At 30.8% G+C, this 23,125-nt stretch overlaps 1 protein-coding gene across 1 annotated transcript in view; it reads left to right on the plus strand.

Annotated features, from left to right (window-relative positions):
• The window catches only part of LOC106684208 (uncharacterized protein F21D5.5), a 25,001-nt gene extending 4,137 nt beyond the window's left edge, over window positions 1–20,864 (plus strand). Inside the window, exons 2-7 of the mRNA XM_014426151.2 lie at window positions 5,269–5,546; window positions 7,280–7,603; window positions 8,854–9,111; window positions 14,980–15,267; window positions 19,436–19,497; window positions 20,519–20,864. Of these exons, the coding sequence (XP_014281637.1) occupies window positions 5,269–5,546; window positions 7,280–7,603; window positions 8,854–9,111; window positions 14,980–15,267; window positions 19,436–19,497; window positions 20,519–20,642 (1,334 nt within the window). The 3' untranslated portion in view covers window positions 20,643–20,864. The remainder of the gene's footprint in view (window positions 1–5,268; window positions 5,547–7,279; window positions 7,604–8,853; window positions 9,112–14,979; window positions 15,268–19,435; window positions 19,498–20,518) is intronic.
• Window positions 20,865–23,125: the final 2,261 nt, after the last annotated feature.

Genomic DNA, 23,125 nt, shown 5'->3' on the forward strand with positions numbered 1-23,125 from the left:
CCATATAGGACAACATACCTGTCCAAATAAATAAGTTGAACAGACAGAAACAGCGTCCGGAAACGCGTAAGAGTGGGGACATCTCCCCACTCTTGCGCGGACCAAGTAACGAGTAAAATAGTTGTAAACTATTTTTATTTCTCCTTTGACCGCAACCCTGACCATCTCCCTATATATCAATTTTTACGGTCAACTATACATACATATATAATTTTAAGATAATATTCTCTCGCAATATTAAGATGCAATCTCTACGCAATGATACATCTTATTTGGCACTTTTTGTAAATACTATGAACAATTATATTATTGTTAGAATCTGTAAAGGTTAATACAGTATTATAAGAATTTTGGCCCACTGTCTAGAAAAATGTTTGTTCGGTGTAGGTCATAACACTGTTGTCAGCTTTGGCTCCCTGAGTCTGGATGATGGAAATGTGGAGAGATTCCCACTCCAATCTGCTTAAAGGGAGGTACAATAAACTGCCTCGTGGATTTGACCCATCCAGTGTCAGTATCATAGGTTTAAGCATTAGTCATCTTGGTATCAAATTGCTGCATCTGCATTGTTACACAGACTCTTCACTATTACTAAATGACTAAATGTTGATTCTGTGGGCCAATAATGTGGCATTGAGTCTTGTTTTCTTGTTTTTTGTTTTGGTTTTTTTAGCTCCTTTCTAGCCATTTGTGGTTTATAGGGGTTGTGGCAGCAGTGGCGTAGTGGGCTGAGTTTGCATATACTACTGCTGCCAATAAACAATTTATTTTTATCATCTTATTCCACAATCTACATTTGTCAAAAATGAGCTATCCTGAGAAAAGTTTTAAATCTTAAGAACTATTGAATGTACAGACATATATTAGCTCAAAATGAACTTTGTTAAATACACTTTAAAGTAGTTTATATTGATTTTCTTTATAGAAAAAAAGTGCTGCTATTTTTAGGAGTAGCAGTTACTATGATATTTGCCAAAATAAAGTATCAAAATTGTAATTTCTTGTTTTTTGAAGAAACACAGTATTTTTTGGAAAAAAATAAAATAATATAAAAAATGTATCTCAGGTACTATTAAACTTACAGAGCTCTACAAGAGTTCAAATTTAAGTAAATTGACTCTACTTTAAACAAGGTATATATGTATAATGTTTTTTGTATGATAGATAGTTACCAAGATGTTGAGCATAGAATGAAAAGTTAACTAACGTCTTGTGGTTTATCTTGAATAAATAACTTTTGTTCATCTGCTGCAGTTGCACATTTATATTTTTAATGTATAATCCAAAGTAAAACTATCCAACTTTTAGCACTTTTTTAGTTTATTCAAAACAACTAAATTTGAATATAGGAGTTTCTTAAAGTACTATTGTTGGCTAAATTCTTTATATCATTTTGGTGTAAGAAAAAAAATGACCTTTTCTGCCAATTAAACTGTGTGAGTGACGAGATACTTTCAAGATTCAAAATTTGTGCAAAACTTTTCTATATTTAATTTTGTATTGGAATTATTTTGTTATAGAACCAATAGATTTTAAGTTTATTAGAAGAAAAAAAAAAACTGACAAAGTGCAAATTTTTCATTTACTGGAACTAGCATACTAGATATGAGGTGGGACAATCCAGTCTGATTCATGCTGTTTTCCATGGCCAGTTCAGCTACTTTTTTAATGTTGCTCGATTTAACTAATATTCTAACTTAAGTATTATTAAGATATTTAATTAAAATAATAGCTTAAAAAACAAATGAAAAGTTACAACAGTAAAGACTTCAAGAACAAAAATATAACACAATCTAGACAATAAGTTTGATAGATGGTATTGTAGGATAGTAACAGAAAAGTGGTGGGACTACCGGTTTGGGATAATATTAATGACAAAAAGACAATGTTGACATGGTAACACCAGATATCGGGAGGAAATTCCATTTACCTAACTTTTGGTCAGATAGGAGCTCTTGTTTTCTCAGAATCAGGTCCATTTACCTAGATTTGGTCCGGATCATCACTATACATGACACTTTCTGTCAGTTTGGGGAGGTGAAGAAATGAATATCCTATTGTCTAATTGGACAGCTCAGTCAGTCACTGTGAAAACTTTCCCTGTCCACTTTTACTCACTACCTGCTTTATCTGGTCTGGTTCGAAGTCTCAAGGAGTATTTGGAAATATTAACCAGATAAAATAAATATAAAATGTAATAGATCTAAAAAATAATAACTACATTATGGTACTATGCAATAATGTTCTTGGCATTCTGTGTTGGAGCATCCTTATTATCCAGCCATTCTATGCGGTGGGCCTAAATAAAGTGGATCACATTTACATCCTTGTATAAGGAGTATAATTCATCATTTTTGCAGAGTCTCCATGCACTAATATGGTGTCCAAGGTAGGGCTGCCATAGAGTTTTCTAAGGTTTGAAAATTTTCAATTGGTTTATCATTGTAGTGGTCAAGGGTTTGCCCTATAAGTTGAGACAAGTCTAACTAAGGTTTTATATAATTGTATCTGTTCATCTTGAAAATATTTTACTTCTAAAAAAACTAAAGATATGTAAAATATGCTCAATGGCTGCCATTATTCTTTTATTTACTTCATTTATATGTTTGTTCTCATCATTCAATTTTGAGCCAATGTATCTGAAACTTTTCACTTTTTCAAAGAAATATTCTCTTTATCAAACAAGATACTGCAACGACCTGATATTCATTTGTTTAGTCTTGTTTTCATTGATGCAGAGGCCTATTTTTTTACTTTCACTATTTAGTGTACTTAAAGACTCTTAAAGTAATGAGTTATTCCGAGAAACCAGGTAAATATCATCTGCATATGCTCATTACTGAACGCGTGAATGTAAGGTATTTCCTGAGATATCAAGCTTTTTTATTACGTTAAGAAGAGCTAGATTGAAGAGAGTTGCAGACTGTTATTTTAAGAAGAGCTCAAACATTTTCCCTAGCATCTTATTCTCTAAGAACTGGAACCTTTCTTGAAAAGCTGGGAAAGACTAGGTTTCTGAACTCTATTAATCTACTGACATCCATTGTTCTGCATAATTTGTATATTATTTTCAAAAAGCTTAGAAAGAACTCTGTAGTAAACTTTCCATCCTTGTCCAGAACTTGTAAATTTCTTACTGAAGTAAACTATGTGGGAAGTAAGAACAGAAACCTTGAGTGTTTTAAAAGTGAAGAGCTACAGCAAGAGATAAAGATAAATAATGGATTTTATGTTTTAGGAGACCCAGGTTCTGCTAGGACTGTAATGATAGTATTTGATTACAGTGAAGTCTCACTTATACGAAACATTCAGTTATGCGAAGAATTTCTCAATCCCTTGCAAAAACCCCTGAATTATGTGTATGTAATTATCCATTTATGCGAAACTTAGTTATAAGAAGGAAAGTTTGGACCCGCTTTATGCACATATTAGTAAATTTTATTCAGTTCTATGATTTTTTTTTTCTTCCGTGGCAAGACAAAGGACGAAAAATACCATGAAAAACGAAACAGTAAACAACTTTTTTCCGCAAATAACATCCGGTCCCAATGACTCTTTATGTTTACATTCTACTCCCTAATGTATAATAATAAGCTCGGACGATTCCGATTCAGATCACGAAGATCCTTTGGCTCTTCCATTTTTGCAGAACCATTTGAAGTTGTAAAACGTTTTATATATGCGAAAGAAATTAGCGAGAAGGAATCTAACACCTTAACAGAATACGAAAGAATGATGTATTCAGCCAAAAGCAACATGAAACAAACAAACATAAAACAGTTTTTTTATAAAAAATTAAAAAAAATCGGATTAAAGATAAATTAAATTTCTATACAATAAATAATGAGAAGATGGTTGGGGGTGCGGTCAATGAAAAACACAAATAAGTATGATTAACTTATTTTAATGTGCCTACGTTTCGGCTAGAGTTTCTAGCCTTCTTCAGGGCTGTTCGCTGGAAGATCGAGCGCCTAATGGATGTTATTGCTAATGATTTATACAATAAATAATTTTTTTCACTTTACTTTGTTTTTTTTTTCAACTGCATACAACATACGTATATGTACCTACGAATTACGAAAAAAAATTCTCAAAAATATACATACATAATATGTATAGCGTATTCACTTACACGAAATATTCACTTATACGAAGAATTTTTGGTACCCCCTCATATTCGTATAACTGAGACTTCACTGTATCAGTATTTTAATGGTAGTACCATAACATTCTTAGTGAATTCATGTTTATTAGTAGAGACAATGAGGCATATATTGATTAGATTTATATAATAGAGGATATTATATAAATGTTTAATAAATATTAATTAAATATTTATTAAAGTAAAACTTGTTAAGTAGAAGACAGTCAGTGAAATTCTGTCAGTAGAGTTGTGTATGATGTAAGCCCACTCTAAACCTTTTCATGTGTGATTGTTATCATTATTTTAAGATTAAAAAAATTGTCTTTTGTATAAAAAATATTGCTGTCTCAGAAGTGATTATGTTGTAAATTTTTCTTCATAAAAACTTTAATCAATTTTAAAAAAGTTCTTTTTTAACTAAATATATTGTTATTGTCATTGTCTTTCCTTTGTGTTATTGTTCTTTGTAATATTACACATATAATTAGAGTTATGTATATAATTTATATTATGTTATTAAGATTTTATTGGGAAATTTGTATTTTTTAAGAAGTTAATTATTTTCTATCCTAAGGTCTCCCAGTTGAATAAAATCATAAAACTGTCATATACAAATATCTTTTGGATGTATTACCATTCTTTTATTAAAAAAAAGAAAAATTAATTACTTTTGAAAAATTAGGGAGGATATGGCCAGAATTCCTAGAATATATGAGCTTATCACTACTTTACTTTAGTATTAGTACTTCTAACAAAAAAAAAAGTTTTACTTTACCTTGTATTTTACGTATTCCTTAGGGTGTACCGTGAACTGGAGTGACTTTGTGACAGCCATGCTAGCTTTAGGGCATTGTGTAGAATGACCTCAGTAGGGGAAGTAACCCCAATCTACAGTACTATCTTTCGAATGTAATGTCTTTTCAGATGTGCCACTATTAAAGTAAAACAATGACAGGACTATGAAAGTTTTTCTTTTCACCTTGTTTTTCCTAATATGGATTTAGATAATTTAATATAGATGCTATTATTATTTATTATTATAATCATCATATAGGGATGCATGGTTCTTAATATAAATTTTAATCCTAAGATATAGATTTTATACCCTTATCTTTTTGTTTTAGTGACTGTCAAAGCAGATTATTCTAATGAGTTAGTTTCTGTAAAGACAATTGGGAACAATCCCTCCTATTTTAATCAAAAGCCTATGGTTAGTAATAAGGACTACTGTCTCAGATCTGATCACATAATTGAATTAGTGCCTGGTAAAGTTTGTTACAAAGTTGCATTTACTTCAACAAAGGAAGAACCAGAACAAGTTATGTCTTATTTTTGGAAGATGTGTGGTTCTGAAGAGTTGTTAATGTGTACTTCATCAAAATTTGATGAAAAAAGAGTAAAAGTAAGTTTTCTTATTAGTTTACATGATTAAATGTTATAAATTGGTTTTATAATCTTATTTTCTCACATATTTAACTGTCTTTGAAAAATCATAACTGAGTTAGGGATCCCCAGGAAGTTGGTAAGACTGACAAAAGTGTGTACGAACGATCCTAAATGCAGAGTCCTGATACAAGAAGAAGTATCTGAAGCCTTTGAAGTCAGAACACTCAGATCTGTTCTGACTGTACTACCCCACTGTTGCCGAACCCCATATGGCAGGAATGCCCGGAAGGGGATAAAAAAAAAAAAGGTAGGCTTGCAGAAGGTTGGTTCAGACGGCCAAAAATCTACATGTTCTGTACAGCCAACTGAAAAAAAATTCTCACATAATCGTCATTTGTACTAGATAATAGAAATTTTTAGGTTTAGTATTTTTTTCATAAGATTTAACTTATAATTACTTAAAGTTTGTTTGTAGAAATTATGTAATCATAATTGCTCTTTTAAGGGTATTCATTAATTAGTGCAGATATTGTTACAAATTTATCCACAATTATTACTTAGATATTTTTATTGGAAGTTTGTCATTTTTCTCAGGATAATCTTGTTATTTCATGTTCTGCTTTGTGATTTGTTTCTTTAAACATATAAATTTATTAGTTTACTAATATGTTGTGTATTAATTTTATGTTTGGGAATGGGTAATCAATGCTTTTGAATGATTCTTTGATTAATTCTTTTTTATTTATTTTTAAGAAACTTTAAATTTTTTTCTCCAAAATATAAAAATTAAATTATCACTCAAATTAATGTTTAAAAAAAATTATTAAATTTAATAAGTTTTTTTATAATAAACTTTATAATAAAAATAAATCATTCTAGATATTCAACAGTCTGTTAAAAACCTCATTGATATTCTTCATTCATTTCAGAAACATCCCTTACTCTTTTCTTTCAAGGCCATGGATACATATTTATTAGCTCCTTTCATTTTCTGTTCTTTATGTTGTAATGAAGTAATCAAACAAATTATTTTATTAATTGGCTTGAAATAAAAATCAAGCAACTAAGTGCCATTTAGTAGTCTTTAATTCATATATTGTCATAGATTTCCCAGTGCCAGCATCAAGGGCTCTAAAATCTTTAACTTTATCGTAGAAGTTTCTCATTAGTATTTTGATCCTTGTGATGTCTGATTTATATTTTAGCCTCATTATTATCACTCGACTGAGACCTTTATTGGTACTTCTCATCTCATGCTACCTGCTGATGTAAACTAAAATTTGTAGGTATTCAAATAATTTCCCCATAGGCATTTCCCATTCTATGTCAAATGTCCATGTTTTGTGTTGAAAATATTGATTTAATTTATTTGGTAGTCATTAATTATTAAAAATATTTCTTGTTTGTATTGTTAACAAAATATATTAGTTAACCATTATGTACTTAATAGGAGTAAAAGTAGAAAAAAAACCTTCTTCGACTTTCCTAAATATTTTTCTATGATAAGTTTTATCATGCTCTTTACTTTCAAGTTGTTTAAATGAGTCTATAATTGATTTTGAATTATTTAGCTATGGAGGATATGGATTATTTTAGAAAACCTTGATAATTAAGTTGATATTTCAATATGTAATCATGGAATGAATTATTCAGTATGAATTATATAGAGCCTGTGTCAAAAATATGTTGGCTGTTCTTGCTATAGTATTGGAAGAAAAAAATAGTAAACCTTTTTTTGTTTTGTTACAGGTTGCTTCTTTCGATTTAGATGGAACGTTGATCAAGACTAAATCTGGTCGAGTTTTCGCTAAAGATTTCGATGATTGGGAATTATGGAATGATTGCATCAAAATCATTTTGAGAAACTTGAATGCAAATGATTTTAAAATTATAATCTTCACAAATCAAGCTGGCCTCGGAACTGTTAGTGGGAAGAGAAAAGTTGATGGTTTCCAGAAGAAAATTGAAAATATACTTAACTTATTAGACGTACCTGTTCAAGTTTTCATTGCTGTCAGTAATGGTTTATATAGGAAACCATCACCGGGAATGTGGTATTTTATGAGGGAGAGGGTATGTATTAAACAGTACTATTGTATAATGGAACACACACACAAATATACTCACACCAATGTATACAAACACACTCACACACACACACTTCCTTAGTTTTAAATAATAGCTAATTTAAAAGAAGTACTAGATAAAAAAAAAATAAAACAGAATTACCCAAAAATAAAGTTAAGAAATTAAGAAAATTAAGGTTTTCAGTAACATATTTGAGAAATCAGTTTTTAAAATAAATTAAATAGTCTTGTTCTAAGAAATAATCAAAATTATTCCATTTTGGAAACCATATCAGTATGCATGCCTTTTAATTTTTGCCAATGAAAAAAATTTGAAATCAATAGAGAATGATAAATATAATGTTGCATGCTTAATTAGGAATAAAAATACTCATAATTTAGAATAATTACATTTGACAGTAAATTTAGCCTTACATATTCTCTTTGAATTAAAAGGTATAATTGCTAAATTATGAGTCATTTCACCTCCCAACATCAGAGAAGTCCAGAGTTACCTACTTAAAAAAATAATATTTCCCAAATATAATAATCATAACATATTTGAGCTCTTGCCTTTACTATATTTATTTAAAGCTAGTTTTATAGACCCTAGAGATTACGGTGAAGGTAAGTATGTGAATTAAGTTAAGATGGGTTGTTACTAGTTTGTGGTGAAGTTGTAACAGTCCATCTTAACTTAATTCAAATTTGTTTTAAATATAAATATCATTACCATTTACTGTTTTCTTATTTTAGACAGACTTTCTAATAATGATAACAAAAATGGATACAACTATATAATAATTTTATGATTGAATCAGAAGATCGCTGATTGACCGTGTGTATAATTAATAAATGGAATATGGTCCGGGTGTGGTAAAAAAAAAAAAAACTCAAATAGTGATACCTATTTTAATTGAGCCAACGTTTTGCCTCACGTTACAGGCCTTTGTCAGGGCTAAAAAAGATACAAACACTTAACCCCTAGTAATTTTACATGTACTTTTTTTCAGCCCTGATGAAGCCCTGCAACATGGTGCTAAACGTTGGCTCAATTAAAATAGTCATCATTATTTGAGTTTTTTTTTTTACTACACCCGTACCGTATTCCATTTATTAATAATCACTTCTTTCCACCATTTCCATTTATTAGTCAAAATACACGAGTTTAACCCATTTGCGCTTTATTATTAAGTTTAATGAATGATAACTTTTTGTATTAATTTTCAAAAATTAAATATATTTGTTTTTATTTAGTCTCATGCTGCTGATGTTAGCCGATCATTTTATGTGGGTGATGCTGCTGGTAGACCAGAAAATTGGAAATTAGGGAAGAAAGCTGATTTTTCTGTATGTGACAGAATGTTTGCTATTAATGTTGGTTTGAAGTTTTATACACCCGAGGAATATTTTTTAAAGGAACCGGTGGCTAATTATACTCCTTTTATGTTTCACCCCAGTCAGAAAAGTACTGAAAATTTACCTAACCTCGAAATACCGCCTACAAGCCAAGAGGTAACTAGTTCTACTTTGTACATACATATTTTATATCTAAAGTTAAATGTTAGGGAGCACAAAAACTGGAAAAAAAGAAAGGGAGAAATGAACAACTCGGTTGTATCTCAAAGACTGATCTTTTATTGTGTTCGGTACCTCTATATATACCTCTCAATCAACTGTTTTACTCAATCCTCTGACATCAAAATAATAGCTGACTTAGGCTGTGACTCCCTCCATTTATGAACAATCCTCGTAAACTTATACTATACAATATAAAAAACAAAAACAATAAAGAAGAACTATTTACAATAAAATATATACAATAAATAAAACAAAGGATTAACAATCCTCATAAACTCTATTAAAAACTAAAAAGTAAAGCAAAACAAAACTAAAATCCTCATTTTATACATTAAAAAAAAAAAATGAAACATAATTTTCAGTGCATCTCTATAATTACAGATAAATTAATCAAAAAACCAAACAGATAAGTTGAGATGAGGACACTCTGCATTACTCTTGCGCTGGTGTTTCGGCTAGTGGGACTATAAGTTGTTAGATATAAACTGTCCTGCGCTTTTTGGTTCTATAATACTCTCTGTAGTTACAACATTGTGTTCTCTTATTATTTTCACCCTGAATGGGTATCTCCTTGCCCCTGTTTGACCCCAATTTTCTATTTACAATTGTCCCTATTTTTATAGTTCCCTTCCTATCTGTGAGGTTTAAATTCTCCTGAGCTACTCTCCTAGCTTTTTCTCTCCATTTTCCTCTGAACTTTTTCTCATAGCTTTTTTCGAGTGACATGATTATTACATATCTTGTCACCGTTCACCGCCGTACCCTTATTACCTCGCCAGATTCCACTAAGCCTGAAATGGATCTCAAATGTGAAAGCCCTGTAACGGTGTGCATCGAATGATTGTACATGTGCTTTAGGCATTGCCATGTCCGGTTCCAATCCTTGGTCTATCTGGTACAATCGAAGGTGATCACTCTGCGTGCCATGAAACCGCTCTACGCCTGCTCTACTTTGGGTGTCCTGGTGTGTTGAGGTGCCATATCATACGAGGTCCTTCATTTCCTTTCGTTTCAAGGTGTTGTCAAAGAAAGATAACACCTTCTGCTTTCGAAGACCTGTTCTGCACTTGGTGCGCCATTGCCGCCTTGCTGAAGAAGTCAATCGTGGTCACCCATTTATATCCCCTCCTTGTAAATGTGTCAATTTGTAAATCCTTGAGTAGTGTATTTGTGGTAGGTGTCTTCTTTCTTCCTCTAGGCGGATGTCTGTCGTACTTAGTGCGTAGACAAACCTCTCAGCTTCCTACAACCTCTAATAATGCCTTCCTCATCCCCCTCCAAAAGTATCTTCTCTTTAAGGCCTGCTAGTCTCATGAATTTGTCTTATCCTGAAGATTCGCTTGGGTGACTTCTCATTCTTTTTTTTCTTCCAAAAGGGTTTCCACCATCAGTTTGCAACGGACAAATGTCCTGTCCATTCCTATTTGTTCATCACGCCATGGCTGCTTGATCTTCTCCCAAACAGTTTCATTCCCGATGTATGGGTAATGCTTTTCTCCATGCTCCAGATTTTCGTCTTCTAAATAATTTGTGTCTTCTTGTCATTAATCATTTCCTCTATTTTCCCTGGTCTTTCTTCTGTCAAACTCTCGTCATTCGAAGATTCTTCCCTATCATCTTCTGCTTCATCCTATTCTTCCTCTCTAGGAATCCATTCCCGCTGATTGACACTGGAGGGTTCCCTATTTTCTTGTTCCATGGCGTTTGAGGTCATGGCTCGAGACAACCGATCAGCCACAACATTTTCTTTGAGGTTTATACATAACCTCCATGTTATACTGCACAAGAAGCTCCTTCCAGTAAGTTATCTTGGGTGACGATTCCTTCAGCTTTCCCACCCACCAGAGTGTTCTGTGGTTAGTATGTACCTTGAACCTTCTGCTGAACACATATGGTCTAAAGCGATTGACGGCCCTCACAATTCCCAGGAGTTCTTTCTCCATTGAGCTGTATCTGCTCTCCATCTCCATAAGGCATCTGTTGGCCATGCGTATGTGTTGGAGACAACACTGCTCCTAGCGCATATTCACTCGCATCTGTGGTTATTGTGAATTGCTGATTAAAATACGGAAAAGCGAGTATCGGCTTAAGCTGCAACCTCTCCATGCACCATCTGATATTGTCCTCCATCATCGGGGTGATGATCATCTTCCTGTCATTCTTGAGTAGGTTGTTGAGTGGAATGAGATACTCCGCCATTTTGGGTACAAACCTACTGTAATAATTTAAAGTCCCTAACAACCCCTAACTTCCTTTTATGTCACTAGGTACCGCCATTTTATAGCTGCAACTTTATCCGCATCTTGTTTTACTCCCTCCCTAGAAATCGTGTGACCCAAAAATTTGATTTGCTCCTGCTCCTGTGCCAACTTTTCCCTTGACATGATTTGAGCCCAAAATGTCTGATTCTCAGGAACACGCTATTTAAGAGTCGCACGTGTTCAGCCTCATTCTTACTGAACACAAGATGGTCATCCATGTAGATCTGACTCACAGATTAGTCAGTGCCTCTCAGAAACTTGTTCATCAGGCGCTGAAAGTTTATGGGGGCATTTTTGAGACCAAACGGGATCCTTGTAAACTCATAGTGACCCCTCTCAAAAGTAAGTGCCGTCTTGTGTTGATCATTAGGGTGCATTTTAATTTGATGATACCCAGCTTTCAAGTCCAATGTTCTAAATATCATCGTCCCGCTTAGTCTGTCCAAAATTTTTTCAAATCTGGGGATTGGATAGTTCTTATCTATCATATTTTCATTCAGCTTCCAGTAGTCTATCATGACCCTGTACTTCTCGGTATTTTCACCTGGCATGATATTCTTTTTCATTACCCAAAATGGACTATTGTACGTAGAAGTACAGTCAATAATGATTCCCTGATGTTTTAAACTTTCGAGTTCTCCTGGATAGGGTGAGGTCGTGCCTGTGAGTACTCTTCTCCTTTATGTATGTCCTCTGTCCTACTTCAGTGGGATCTCATGTAAAGTCTTCATAGTCACCACGAGGATATCCCCTTCTTTTAAAAAAAATATCTTTGTATTTCCTTTTGAGTTGCTGTTGCCAGTCCCCAGTCTGATTGATTGCTCCATGCCCTCGGTTTTTCTTTGCCGATGACATTTCTACATTTTACCTCCCAAATTACTTCTCCATTTTCCCTTGATATTCTTAATCTAAGCTCCCACCTTCCCTAGCAGGTTATACCCCACAATCGCTTTGTATTCCCTTGGCATGCTCCCTACAATATGTACTAGCGAGGTCTCCCTACTAAATACCCACCAGATTAACCCTAACTCCACCTCCCTTCTACATCACAAGAGCCACCCAGGATGATTAATTTACATTGACTTTCCTGAATCTGGTATGTCCCCTCTCCACTACACAGCTTTTCTAGGGCTTCTCGGTACATGATGGTGTTGGAACTGCCGGTGTCAACTAGGCACCTCATTCCTGCTATCTCTATTATAGGCAGACTGCCACTCTTCTCTCTTACATTATAATTCAGCAGTGTGAGGTTGCTTCTGAATGCAACTTCTGAATGCCGTATCTGTTGGGCGTTGATCTCCTTTGTTTCACCCCGGCTCACATCTCTTCTTTAGTACATATATGGGCACTGTTTGGCTATGTACCCCTTATACCTGGTGCATGGACATTGCCACTAAGTGTCATACTTTTCCACAACCATGGCATTTTTGTCCTATCGGTGCCCGCTGCTTCTGGGTTTTGCTTGGCTAGCTCTATTATCCTGTTTACTTGTCTGCAATTCTATGTCAGCTGACAGCGAAATAACAGCTGACTAAGGCTGTAACTTATATATATATATATATATATGCATACACATGTGTGTGTTTTAATGTCTGTGTTTGTGTATGTATATGGGGCGTTTGTTCATTTCAAGTCATCATTAAATATTTGTGCAAATTAGTTTTTCACCTATGGTTAATAATAAGCTTATGAAATGATTCAAGGAGATAAGTTTAAAACAAATTTTAAATTTAAAGATGCACAATATGTTGTAGGTTCATTGAAATGATTTCAAGAAAACTAAAAGTTAAGGTTAATTTTCTTTTCATTATAAACATTAATCCATTTCTCATTGTTGATAACAGTTTCGGGTATAACTTTTAATAACAGGAAAAATCGATCCAACTATTGGAGTAGTAAAAATTGATCCAAGTGCATAAATGATGATTTTTCTCAAATTTGTTCTGTTGGTAGAGCTTTCATCTATGATAATTTAGAGTAAATAGAATGGATTTATTTTATAATTACTGTAGATGGTAGCTCTCCAAATTTGAGGAAAACTCCCTTTTATGGACTTACTCTGACTTACCTTATACATCTTTTTTTATCTGATAACTGATGATTCCACTAGAAAGGTTCCAGTATAAGTGTGAAAATTATTGGCCTATATACATTTAATCTATAACTCTGAAGTTCTACTTCAGAATACCCAAAAGGTGACTAAGAAGATAGTAGAATATGAGCTTCAGCAAGATCTAGCAGCATTAAGCCTGGCTGATAAACCAAGGGCAATTATCTTAGTTCAATGCTTTATTGATAAGTGAAAGGAACAAAAATATTCACCTCTGATTAATTAATAATAAGATACGTAAAAGTACAAAAATAAATATTGTCACATGCTACCTGGGCCAAGAATCAAATCACAAAGAACAGAAACAAAATAATTTTTTTATTGCAAAGGAACAAAAATATTCACAACACTTTTAACTAGAGTTACTTTTTTTTTTTTTACACACTGTCCAAAATTATCTGTTTTTATTCATCGATAATTTCAATTATAATTGACCGACCAGATAACATCGTTACAATATAAATGACCTCAGTGATAAAAAAAATTGTGAAAAGCAGAATTTCTAATTAAAGTTATACAAGTACATCCAAGAGTTGTGCGATTGAAAATAGTTTTTTTTCAATCATATAACTCAACATAATATGAAAATAGTTTTTATATTATGAGTGGAATATTAGTGTAATGCCTGGACTTTCAAACTTTGAATAAGTTTGAAAATGGCCAGCAAAAAGGCCAAAACATTACAAAAAATGTAAAATATATTTATAAAATAAAATTTCGATAATCTTTTTTATACAATTTTTAAAGAAATGTGGGCTTAATATGTTTTAAAGACTTGTCCTTAATCTTTTTGATTAACTTGTATTTTATGATAACTTCCAAGTGTAAATCAACAAACATTTTCTATAATTATTAAATTAAACACCAAGTTGTTTAAATGTTATAAATTTGTGATTCCTTTGAAAAATAAGTGAATTTAAATTGCAATAAGCTCAGTTTTATCTAACCTATTTCTTTATTAGGAGTCAATTGTCACCTTTTAAAATTTTAACTATAAATTATTTGCCAATCATTTTTCCACAGTCAGTGTTTTCACTTTATTTAATTATTTGAAAATTAACTAATGGTATCTTTTTCCTCCAGCTTTGCTAATATCTAAAAATATGTACAAGATATATCTGTTTATACATTAAAGATTTTTTTTTTATTGCTAATTTATTAATAATTCTTAATCATTTAACATATAAATAGCTTCATTTGGCTGTAGCATTTCTCTTCTTATCACATTGGAGTATATTGATTTCAGCTGTAAGAGAAAATAGAGAAATTCATGGTATAATTTTATCAGTTAGTTGCTATGTTGGATTTTCTATGAATCATTGCTGTGATTATTTAAATACAAATTAAATAACACACTTAGATCCTTTATGCTTCCTCCCCTTAACTTTTAATTAAATAATCTATTTTATAATTTAATTTATGATTGTTTAGGTAATACTTATGGTTGGATTACCTGGATCAGGAAAATCTTACTTAGTACAAAAGTATATTAAGCCCTATGGTTATTGTATAATTAGCCGGGATAAAACTGGCTCTTGGCAAAAATGTGTCAGTCTTTTGAAAGAAGCTCTTAAAGAAAATCGAAATGCTGTTGTCGATAACATCAATCCCGATCGTGTTTCTCGGGAACGATTTATAGAAATTTGTGTACAATGTAATGTTAAAGTGAGGTGTTTCATTATGGATGTACCATTAGAACGTTGCCTTCATAATAATAAGGTGAGTGCCTTTCTAATTATTCATTGTTTTATTTGTTTTGGGAAATAAATAATAATTGCAGAAGTGATTAGTAATTCTTTGAACAGTAGTTCTAGTTGATAGATTCCACTTCCATAATTTTTTATTAGTCCTTGTTAAACTCAAGCATTTCCTAAAAAACTGTTTCTGTACCTATCCCTTCTATTGAGCTATGATTTGTACAACAATTTGTTGTAAAAATGCAGTATCTTACTGACTAAAAAATCCACATATTACTGTATTTGTAACAGGGTTAGGATTTAATGAATGCAGTCTGATGGTATACAGAATAATTAGAAGCTGGTACTGACTAAGCACAAAAAAAAAACCAAAAAAAAAAACCGAAATTGGTACACAAGTTGCTATAATACTAAAAACAGTTAGTTTATCAAAGAGTTCTACTATTATATCTTTACAAAATAAATAACAGAATTATCTATTACAAGTACAAAGAATAAACAGAGAAATTAGAGAGAGGTTATTTCAAGAACATGCAGTGGACAACAAACTAGATTCACCCCTTCCTTTCCAGAGAGGACTAAGGCTTCTTAGCAGCATGGAGATGTCATGAGTGCGGAAGGTTCAGATTCTTAAGTGTAGGGATAGTACTCATATTTATATACTTTCCCCACTAGTTTCTCTGAATCAGGTGCTGTGGAACATAATCATACAAGAAAAATTTTCAGCTAGTAGAATCAATCTACTGATTAAAACTGCTATTATTAAATGAGAGACATAACCCCAACTTGAAAAATTCCCAACTCACAGTACCAGGAAGTTCAGGGTATCCTTGGCACTATTACAATCAGTAATCTAAGGTAACCCTTAGAGTGTTTGGTAGGATATCTAGAAAATTAGGCAAAAAAAGGGGGGGGGTAAAGAAAGAAGTTGAACTAAATCTAGTAAAAAATATGGGAAAATAAATTGTTTGAATCTAAAAAGTAATAAGAAAATGCAAGGAAATTTGAACAAAGTACAGTAAATAATTAGAGAAAATAAACAAGGATAACAGCCAGAGGCAGGTAATGCAACCATCCTATTTATCACTTAACATTTCCTTGAACGCTAACCAAATGTTAAATAGTGAAAACAAGTGATTTAGGTAAGCATGTTATATTTCTCTTAAGCAGTTTAAAAAAAAAAATAAAAACTTTTATTAACGATTAATAAGATAAAACCAAATGTAGGTTTATCATATGTATCAATTTTATGGTATGAAACAACAATTAGCTAGCAACAGATATTAGCTCATAACTATAGTTAAATTCTATGTGTAATTAAAAGGTAGTATTTGAGTAATTTACATTAGCAATAAATGTATGAAATAGATCCAGTGTCTGTTAATTATGTATCCATTTCCACTAACATTCATAAAATGCCATTTTTCAGATTACATATTATGAATGTTATTGCCTTTATTCCATCGATATAACATAATATGACTTACATTATGTTAGCATAGTTTAAAATGAAAAATCCTGAAAAAGCAATTAAAATTAAAGCAGTGGAGCTTTTAGGGTATTGGAGAGTACAAAATTAAGAAACTCTGCTTAGTATGATTTTCATTGTATAAAAAATTGCTGAGAAATGTTTTACTTTCATTGTGACTGTATGATTTGTAGTCTAGTCCAATGGTAGTTTTTTCTGGTGAAATCGGTTTTAGTGGCTTACTTTATGTTTTTTGGGATATTGAAAATAAACTTGTCCTACAATTTTTTTTTTCAAACATAAGAAATGATTAAAAAAAACATTAACAATCTCAGACTTTTTTTTTCTCATAGTTTGCAAAATAAGTTTTTTAAGCAAAAGGCAATCCTAAAATCAAATAAAGATGATCAAATTTACTACTGTTCATATTCTACAGTTTCATGAATATATCAATACAGAGTTTCATAGTTGTTACTTGTTTCATAGTTGTTTGATTACTATTGTAATAATTCAATTTAGTTAAAGTAATATATTAATTAAATTTAAATAAGTACAATGTTTTAAAATATAAAACAATTAATTCAAATATATTTTATATTACATTTTATTTAATTACTAGTTTAGTAGGATTTTGGTTAGATTTTACATATCAATAAAGTTCTGATAAGTTGGGAAAACCCTTTTTTTTCCACGGACCCATCTTGGGCTAAACAGTTTTCGTGGCACCCTTGTTGGGCTAAAAGAAATTCGAAATCTATCCAATTTCAGTGCACTGAGCCTTGAATTGCTATCTGGGGATATGCTTAATTCTATTTTTCTATATTGTGTATGGATTCTAATTTATTTCCTTACTAATTATTATTGTTTTAAAACTCTATTTTATTTATTATGTCCACATAATGCTGTCCAATTCGTTAGTTTTAAAGCTAACAATGCCTTTTATATTTTTTAAAATGAATAGTATCTAAATTTTATATCCTCTGCTTTGTTTAAAATTTATTAAATTCTTTTTATATATTTTCTTTCATATTCGATTGGAAATTATCTAATTTGTTATTAGTATACAATCCAAATTTTAAATTTGGATGGTCATATTTCATAAAAGCGTTTTTAATTTTATTTTTCATCCCAAGGATATATTTTAATTTTTTAAAATGTCCCTTTTTAATGTGTTTTTTCTATTTTATTATTATTGCTGCTTTTCTCCTCATTCATAACTTGAAAATAATTCGTTATTAATCCAGTTTCCATTTAGGATTTCTCATTGCTTTATCTATCTGTTTTCCATTATTTTTGTTTTCATTATTTATTTCATTTATACATTTATATCAAAGCTCATTAATATATCTGTATGGGTAAAAACTATTTTCCAACATTTTGTATATCTTAGTTTTAACCTCTTTAAAATACTTAATTTCTGTTAATTTTATAGCTGTTTTAATTCAATGTTTGGCTGGGTTAATTATTTAGTATTTTGGATGATTGAAATAATTACTTAATATTCTGCCATTACTATGCTTCTTTTTTATCCACATTGTCTCTATTTTGGTTTTTTCAAATACTATGTTTGTATCAAAATATCTTAATCTATTATTTATTGGTATTGTTGGGGTGAAGGGCTTTTGATGAATGAAAATACCTCAATCTTTCCCACTAAAAACTTGGTTGTAAATATTTGGAAATATCAATCTCAGAATCAACTGTTAAGAATAGACTGGGAGAATAAAACTTAACTAAAGCTCTAGAAGATCTGCAAAATGGTTTGGCAATCTTAAAAGAAGAGTTTGGTTGCGGATTTCTTTCTCCTCCTATTAAACTTAAGAATGGTAAAGACTGTTGTATTAGACAATGGGTTGCAAAATGTAGTTTAAAATTTGTATGAGTATTCCAAAAGGGAAGGAAGGGCCCATACTTCAAAATAAAGCAGTACTATGTCATTATAAGCCCAAAAAATTTAATTTTTGTTCTAGAAGTATAAATTTATTTTTTTTTGTTTTATTTTTCCTGTAAAGCATGGATCCACAACTCTGTGATCACCAGACATCACATGTGCCCATGTAATATAACCTAAACCAGCAATCACCATGGAAAATTTTATGCATGCTGCAGATTAGCGAGTTTTCCATAAAATTTTATTTAATTCCTCTTTAAATATCTTAGGATTAATTAGAAATAATAGTGAATTGGTTTGACAATAATAATTTATATCATAGCAAAATTGAATGGATTGTTGTGCTTGTCAACTGACAGATAACCTATAAATATGTTCATAGATAGAAAAATGTTGTGGACTCGACTCCTGCTCTAAAGAAACTTCTCTAGTTTAGTAATCTAACCACCAAGTACAATACAGTACAACTCTTATCCAACCTCCTTGCCTTAAAGTCAATTGTGCTTTTCTTGTGAACTGTTTTTACTCTGTAATTAGCTGATAGTAGCTCTTTGGGGTCTGTCAGCCCTAGGATGTTTTGTATTATGACTACCAAACTAACGTTATTCATATTTTATTATCAACATTCTTAGCTTTTAATACACAGGCTTTTAAAACCAGTATAGGTAATGTGTATTTAACATCAGCCAAGCTGTGGTACATTAAATAAATTGTGTTCTATTTGTAACAGTCATTTGATTGTTGAGTCAAATTAATCCATATTATAATTAACTGTAATTGATGTCCCAAGTTAGTGTTTTCTTATCATTGCTAATCTTATTTATGTTTCAGTTCAGGGAAATTTTTGATTCAGAACATGAAATCATTGGATCATCCTTAATCACATCTTACAAGTAAGTTAATTTACTTTATTTTTTAAATTGCATTTATATCTGTATATTTAGAGAAGAGAGGTTTTGTATCCTTTAATCATTTAAATTTTTATCTTCCTCCTTCCCTTCTTTTTGGCTTTTATTCACCAGATTTATGTTTTCCAAATTTATGTTACCTGTATACCTCTTCTATAATTTTTGTAATGGTGAGTACAGCTCATCAATAAAACAAAACAAATTGCAAATACTTTCATGACAATCAAAATACATTTATTTTCCCTTTTTTAGTTGATAAACTTCAATCATAAGTAAATATTAAAAAAGGTTATATATATTTTCAGAGGAGTTAAACAAACTTTTATTGAAAACCCGCTAATCTGCAGCATGCATAAAATGATGAAATTGTTTGTGTCGGTACAACAAATATCAATTTTCTTCTCTGTGATCTTGTAATCCTTGTGCTGATTCTCAAGTCCTTTCCCATGCCATGTCGTTGGTATAATCAATTCTTATTTCCAAGGATAACTTTATTTTTATAAATAAAACCATTTAGGTTTCAAATTGATTTTAAGAGGGATACAACCTCAACCTACTCTTGTTAATCATTTTTATGGATGAAATATGGAGAGTCTGGAAGAAGTAACCCCCGAGAGCAGTGGTATGATACTGGAACATGAGGGGCAGACACCCTGCATCAAAGTATAAGTAGCAGACATCTTTGGAGCCTTGGAAGTTGGAGTGGTAGTGGATCAGTTCCAACTGAAATGGTTTGGCCATGTGAATAGAATGTGCGATGAAAGAAAGATAAAATGGTTAATTGAAGCTAGAACAGATGGGGAAGAACCTGCATAGCTGACCGTGGCAGATATATACAGATTACATCATTAGGCTTGGTTGAGTAAAAGGGTCCTCTTTGATTTGTCCGTTTTCTCATCTAATGACCTGCTCTGCATTTAAACATATACTTAGTTTATTTTAATATGATTTTCTATCATGGTGTCCACAATATTGTTTTATCTTTTATAATATTTTTCTTTTTCAGGTCTAATTTTGAGCCACCTTCATTAGAAGAAGGATTTTCAAGCATAGTTAAGATACCATTTGTGCCCCAATTTGATAATAGAGAGCAAGAGCATTTTTATAATTGCTTCCTTGTTGACAAGTAAATGTTGAAGTTAACAATAAAGTTTATAATACATCAGCTTGTCAGTTTTAACAGTAAATATGGTGAAAAAAATCTTTATAAAGATGTAAAAAGTAGATTTAAGTGTTGTTAACATGAATATCAATCTCGTAGATTGATGCCATAGTATTCAGTTTTATTTAGTTGTTATATAATTTGTAAGTATTTGTACTTCAATAAAATTTAATATTTTTACCCTTGTGAACTGTTATGGCTTTTTATTTTCCTAATTTATTTAAATTTTGTTTTCTTTGTTACTTTTTAAGGATGAAACCCAAATTAATATTAATAGTGCTAAAAATATTATGTTTCTTTATCTTTACAGCCTGTTATAGTTTATCAGTTTCTTTTTCTTGATTATTTTTGATTATCTTATTTTGAACAGTTAACTAATTCTGTAGCATAAATGTAATAAAACTATTAAATGTGAGCCAATGTTTCAAACCAAGTTGCAGGGCTTCATCATGGCAAAAAAAGGTACAAAACTTAAATGAGATAGCAAAGTAAGAAAATAAAACAAAGAAAATCAAATTTAACTAAGGTGTGGTTAATTATGATTAAAAATATGTGAAAATTTTCAAAGGATTTTTCGATACAATACAAATTTCTAATTTTAATTTTTTTTTCCTCTTAGTATGAGATAAATACTCTAAACTAATGTAGTAATTACGATGGTGAATTATGCGGAACTTAGCAGTTGTATATTTTGTCTAGGATATCATAATTTACTGAAAGCAAAAATGTATCTGTTTTATTGTAAGTTTTGTATTGTTTAAAATTATTTGGGAATTTTCGATTTTTAATTTTGCTCCTGTGGTGCTGCCATCTCTTGAAAAAAAATCATTAAAGTTTGGTACATTTAGTCTTTAGATTTGTACTGTAAATGATCAGGTTTTAGTTTTAGCAACGTATTACAAAATTTATTGTTACGTCTTTAGGGTTGACTAACTTTTTGAAGTCAGAAACAGTTTCTTGAGGACTTCACATTTCTGAGAATTATATTTTTTAGCTTATATAAGGGCCATCCTGGAGTTTTAGTAGCAATTCTTTTTATTTCAAAAAATATTAGAATAAATGTTAGATTCTCACTAGTTTGAGTAGTAGCATTTAATTAATTAACTGCAGAATCCATTAAATTATGTACGTAATTTTCCAATTTCTGAATAGAAATACTTCCTTTAGATCATAATTCTAGAAAGATTAAAAAATTAACTTTACCAGTATTTGGCTAAAAGTTGTTTCAATTACAATTATATTATAACTGTAATAATAGTCTAAAATTTCAATTTTTTTTTAACGGAAGTAATCATAATTACTATTTATAGTTAGAAGTAATTGCAATTACTTTTTGTCCATCAATGATTGACAAAGATTCAAGTCGTTAAATTAAATAAAATCTACCCCATCTTGTTAGCAAATTCCAGAGCTAAGTGCGCTAGAGAAGTTTAAAAAATTTAGAATACCCTTCAAAGATAAACCTCAGGCAACTACTATGATAGCAAAAATAATTTAAATTTAAACAAAACACTTTAAATTGGGAAAATATTTTAAAGAAAAAGTAAGGCAGATTATTACTGAAAACTTTAGTTCTTTTTTATTCTTAAATAATATGGATTATGTTATCTAATTAATTTTTTTAATCCTTTAATTTCTCTAAAATTCAGTAATTTAAATGCTCATGTGGTATTGTTATTAACAGATGTGTGGAAATATTATTAAATACAAAAAGGAAATTAAATCAATAAAATGAAGTATCCCTCAGTTCTATAATAATTTGTTAGTTGTTTTAGCATGTAATATTGTGTAATATCAAGTGTAAATATTGAGTTTTAGTGGCATTAACAATATTGTTGAACACACAGTGTATAGATACTCAAACAAAGCAGGTGTAATGAAAGTGGATCCTGAAGTTAGATCTACTATTTCACCTATAGTTTTTAAGTTTTATTAAAAATTAATATTCAAGATAAAAACTCTATTAAGTATCTGTAAGTGAAACTTACTCAATTCCATAAAGAAAAGAGGAATTAGTTGCATTTATTCTTTGAATCAAGGTTGTAAGCATCCATTGATTATTGCATTCACAAATCCAAGGATTTATTTGAATGAGAATATATTCCTTCCTGTTTATCCCATCTACTTACTAGTTTGAAATCCATGTATGACAAAATGGTTGTGATGGAGCAAGAGCTGAAACAATTTTTTTTAGTTTTAGTTAATTACTTATTATTAAACGTTAAGTTAAAAGCATAACTTCTAGGCATTCAAATTGGCAAAATGATATAATCTACTGTTGTTTTAAATGTGTCCATTTTCTAGATTAGAATACAATTTTTTATTTGGGTATTCGCCATATTTTGTTCTGAAATGTTAAGGAATTGAGGATAGACCTAGAGAAGGTAGAAAGAAATGATAACACATTTATAGAACATATTTACAAAATAATGGTAGAATATTCTGATCCAC

The sequence above is a fragment of the Halyomorpha halys genome, unplaced genomic scaffold (genome assembly GCF_000696795.3).
Source record: "Halyomorpha halys isolate HHAL.00 unplaced genomic scaffold, Hhal_1.1 Scaffold556.1, whole genome shotgun sequence".
Classification (NCBI taxonomy): Eukaryota; Metazoa; Arthropoda; class Insecta; order Hemiptera; family Pentatomidae; genus Halyomorpha; species Halyomorpha halys.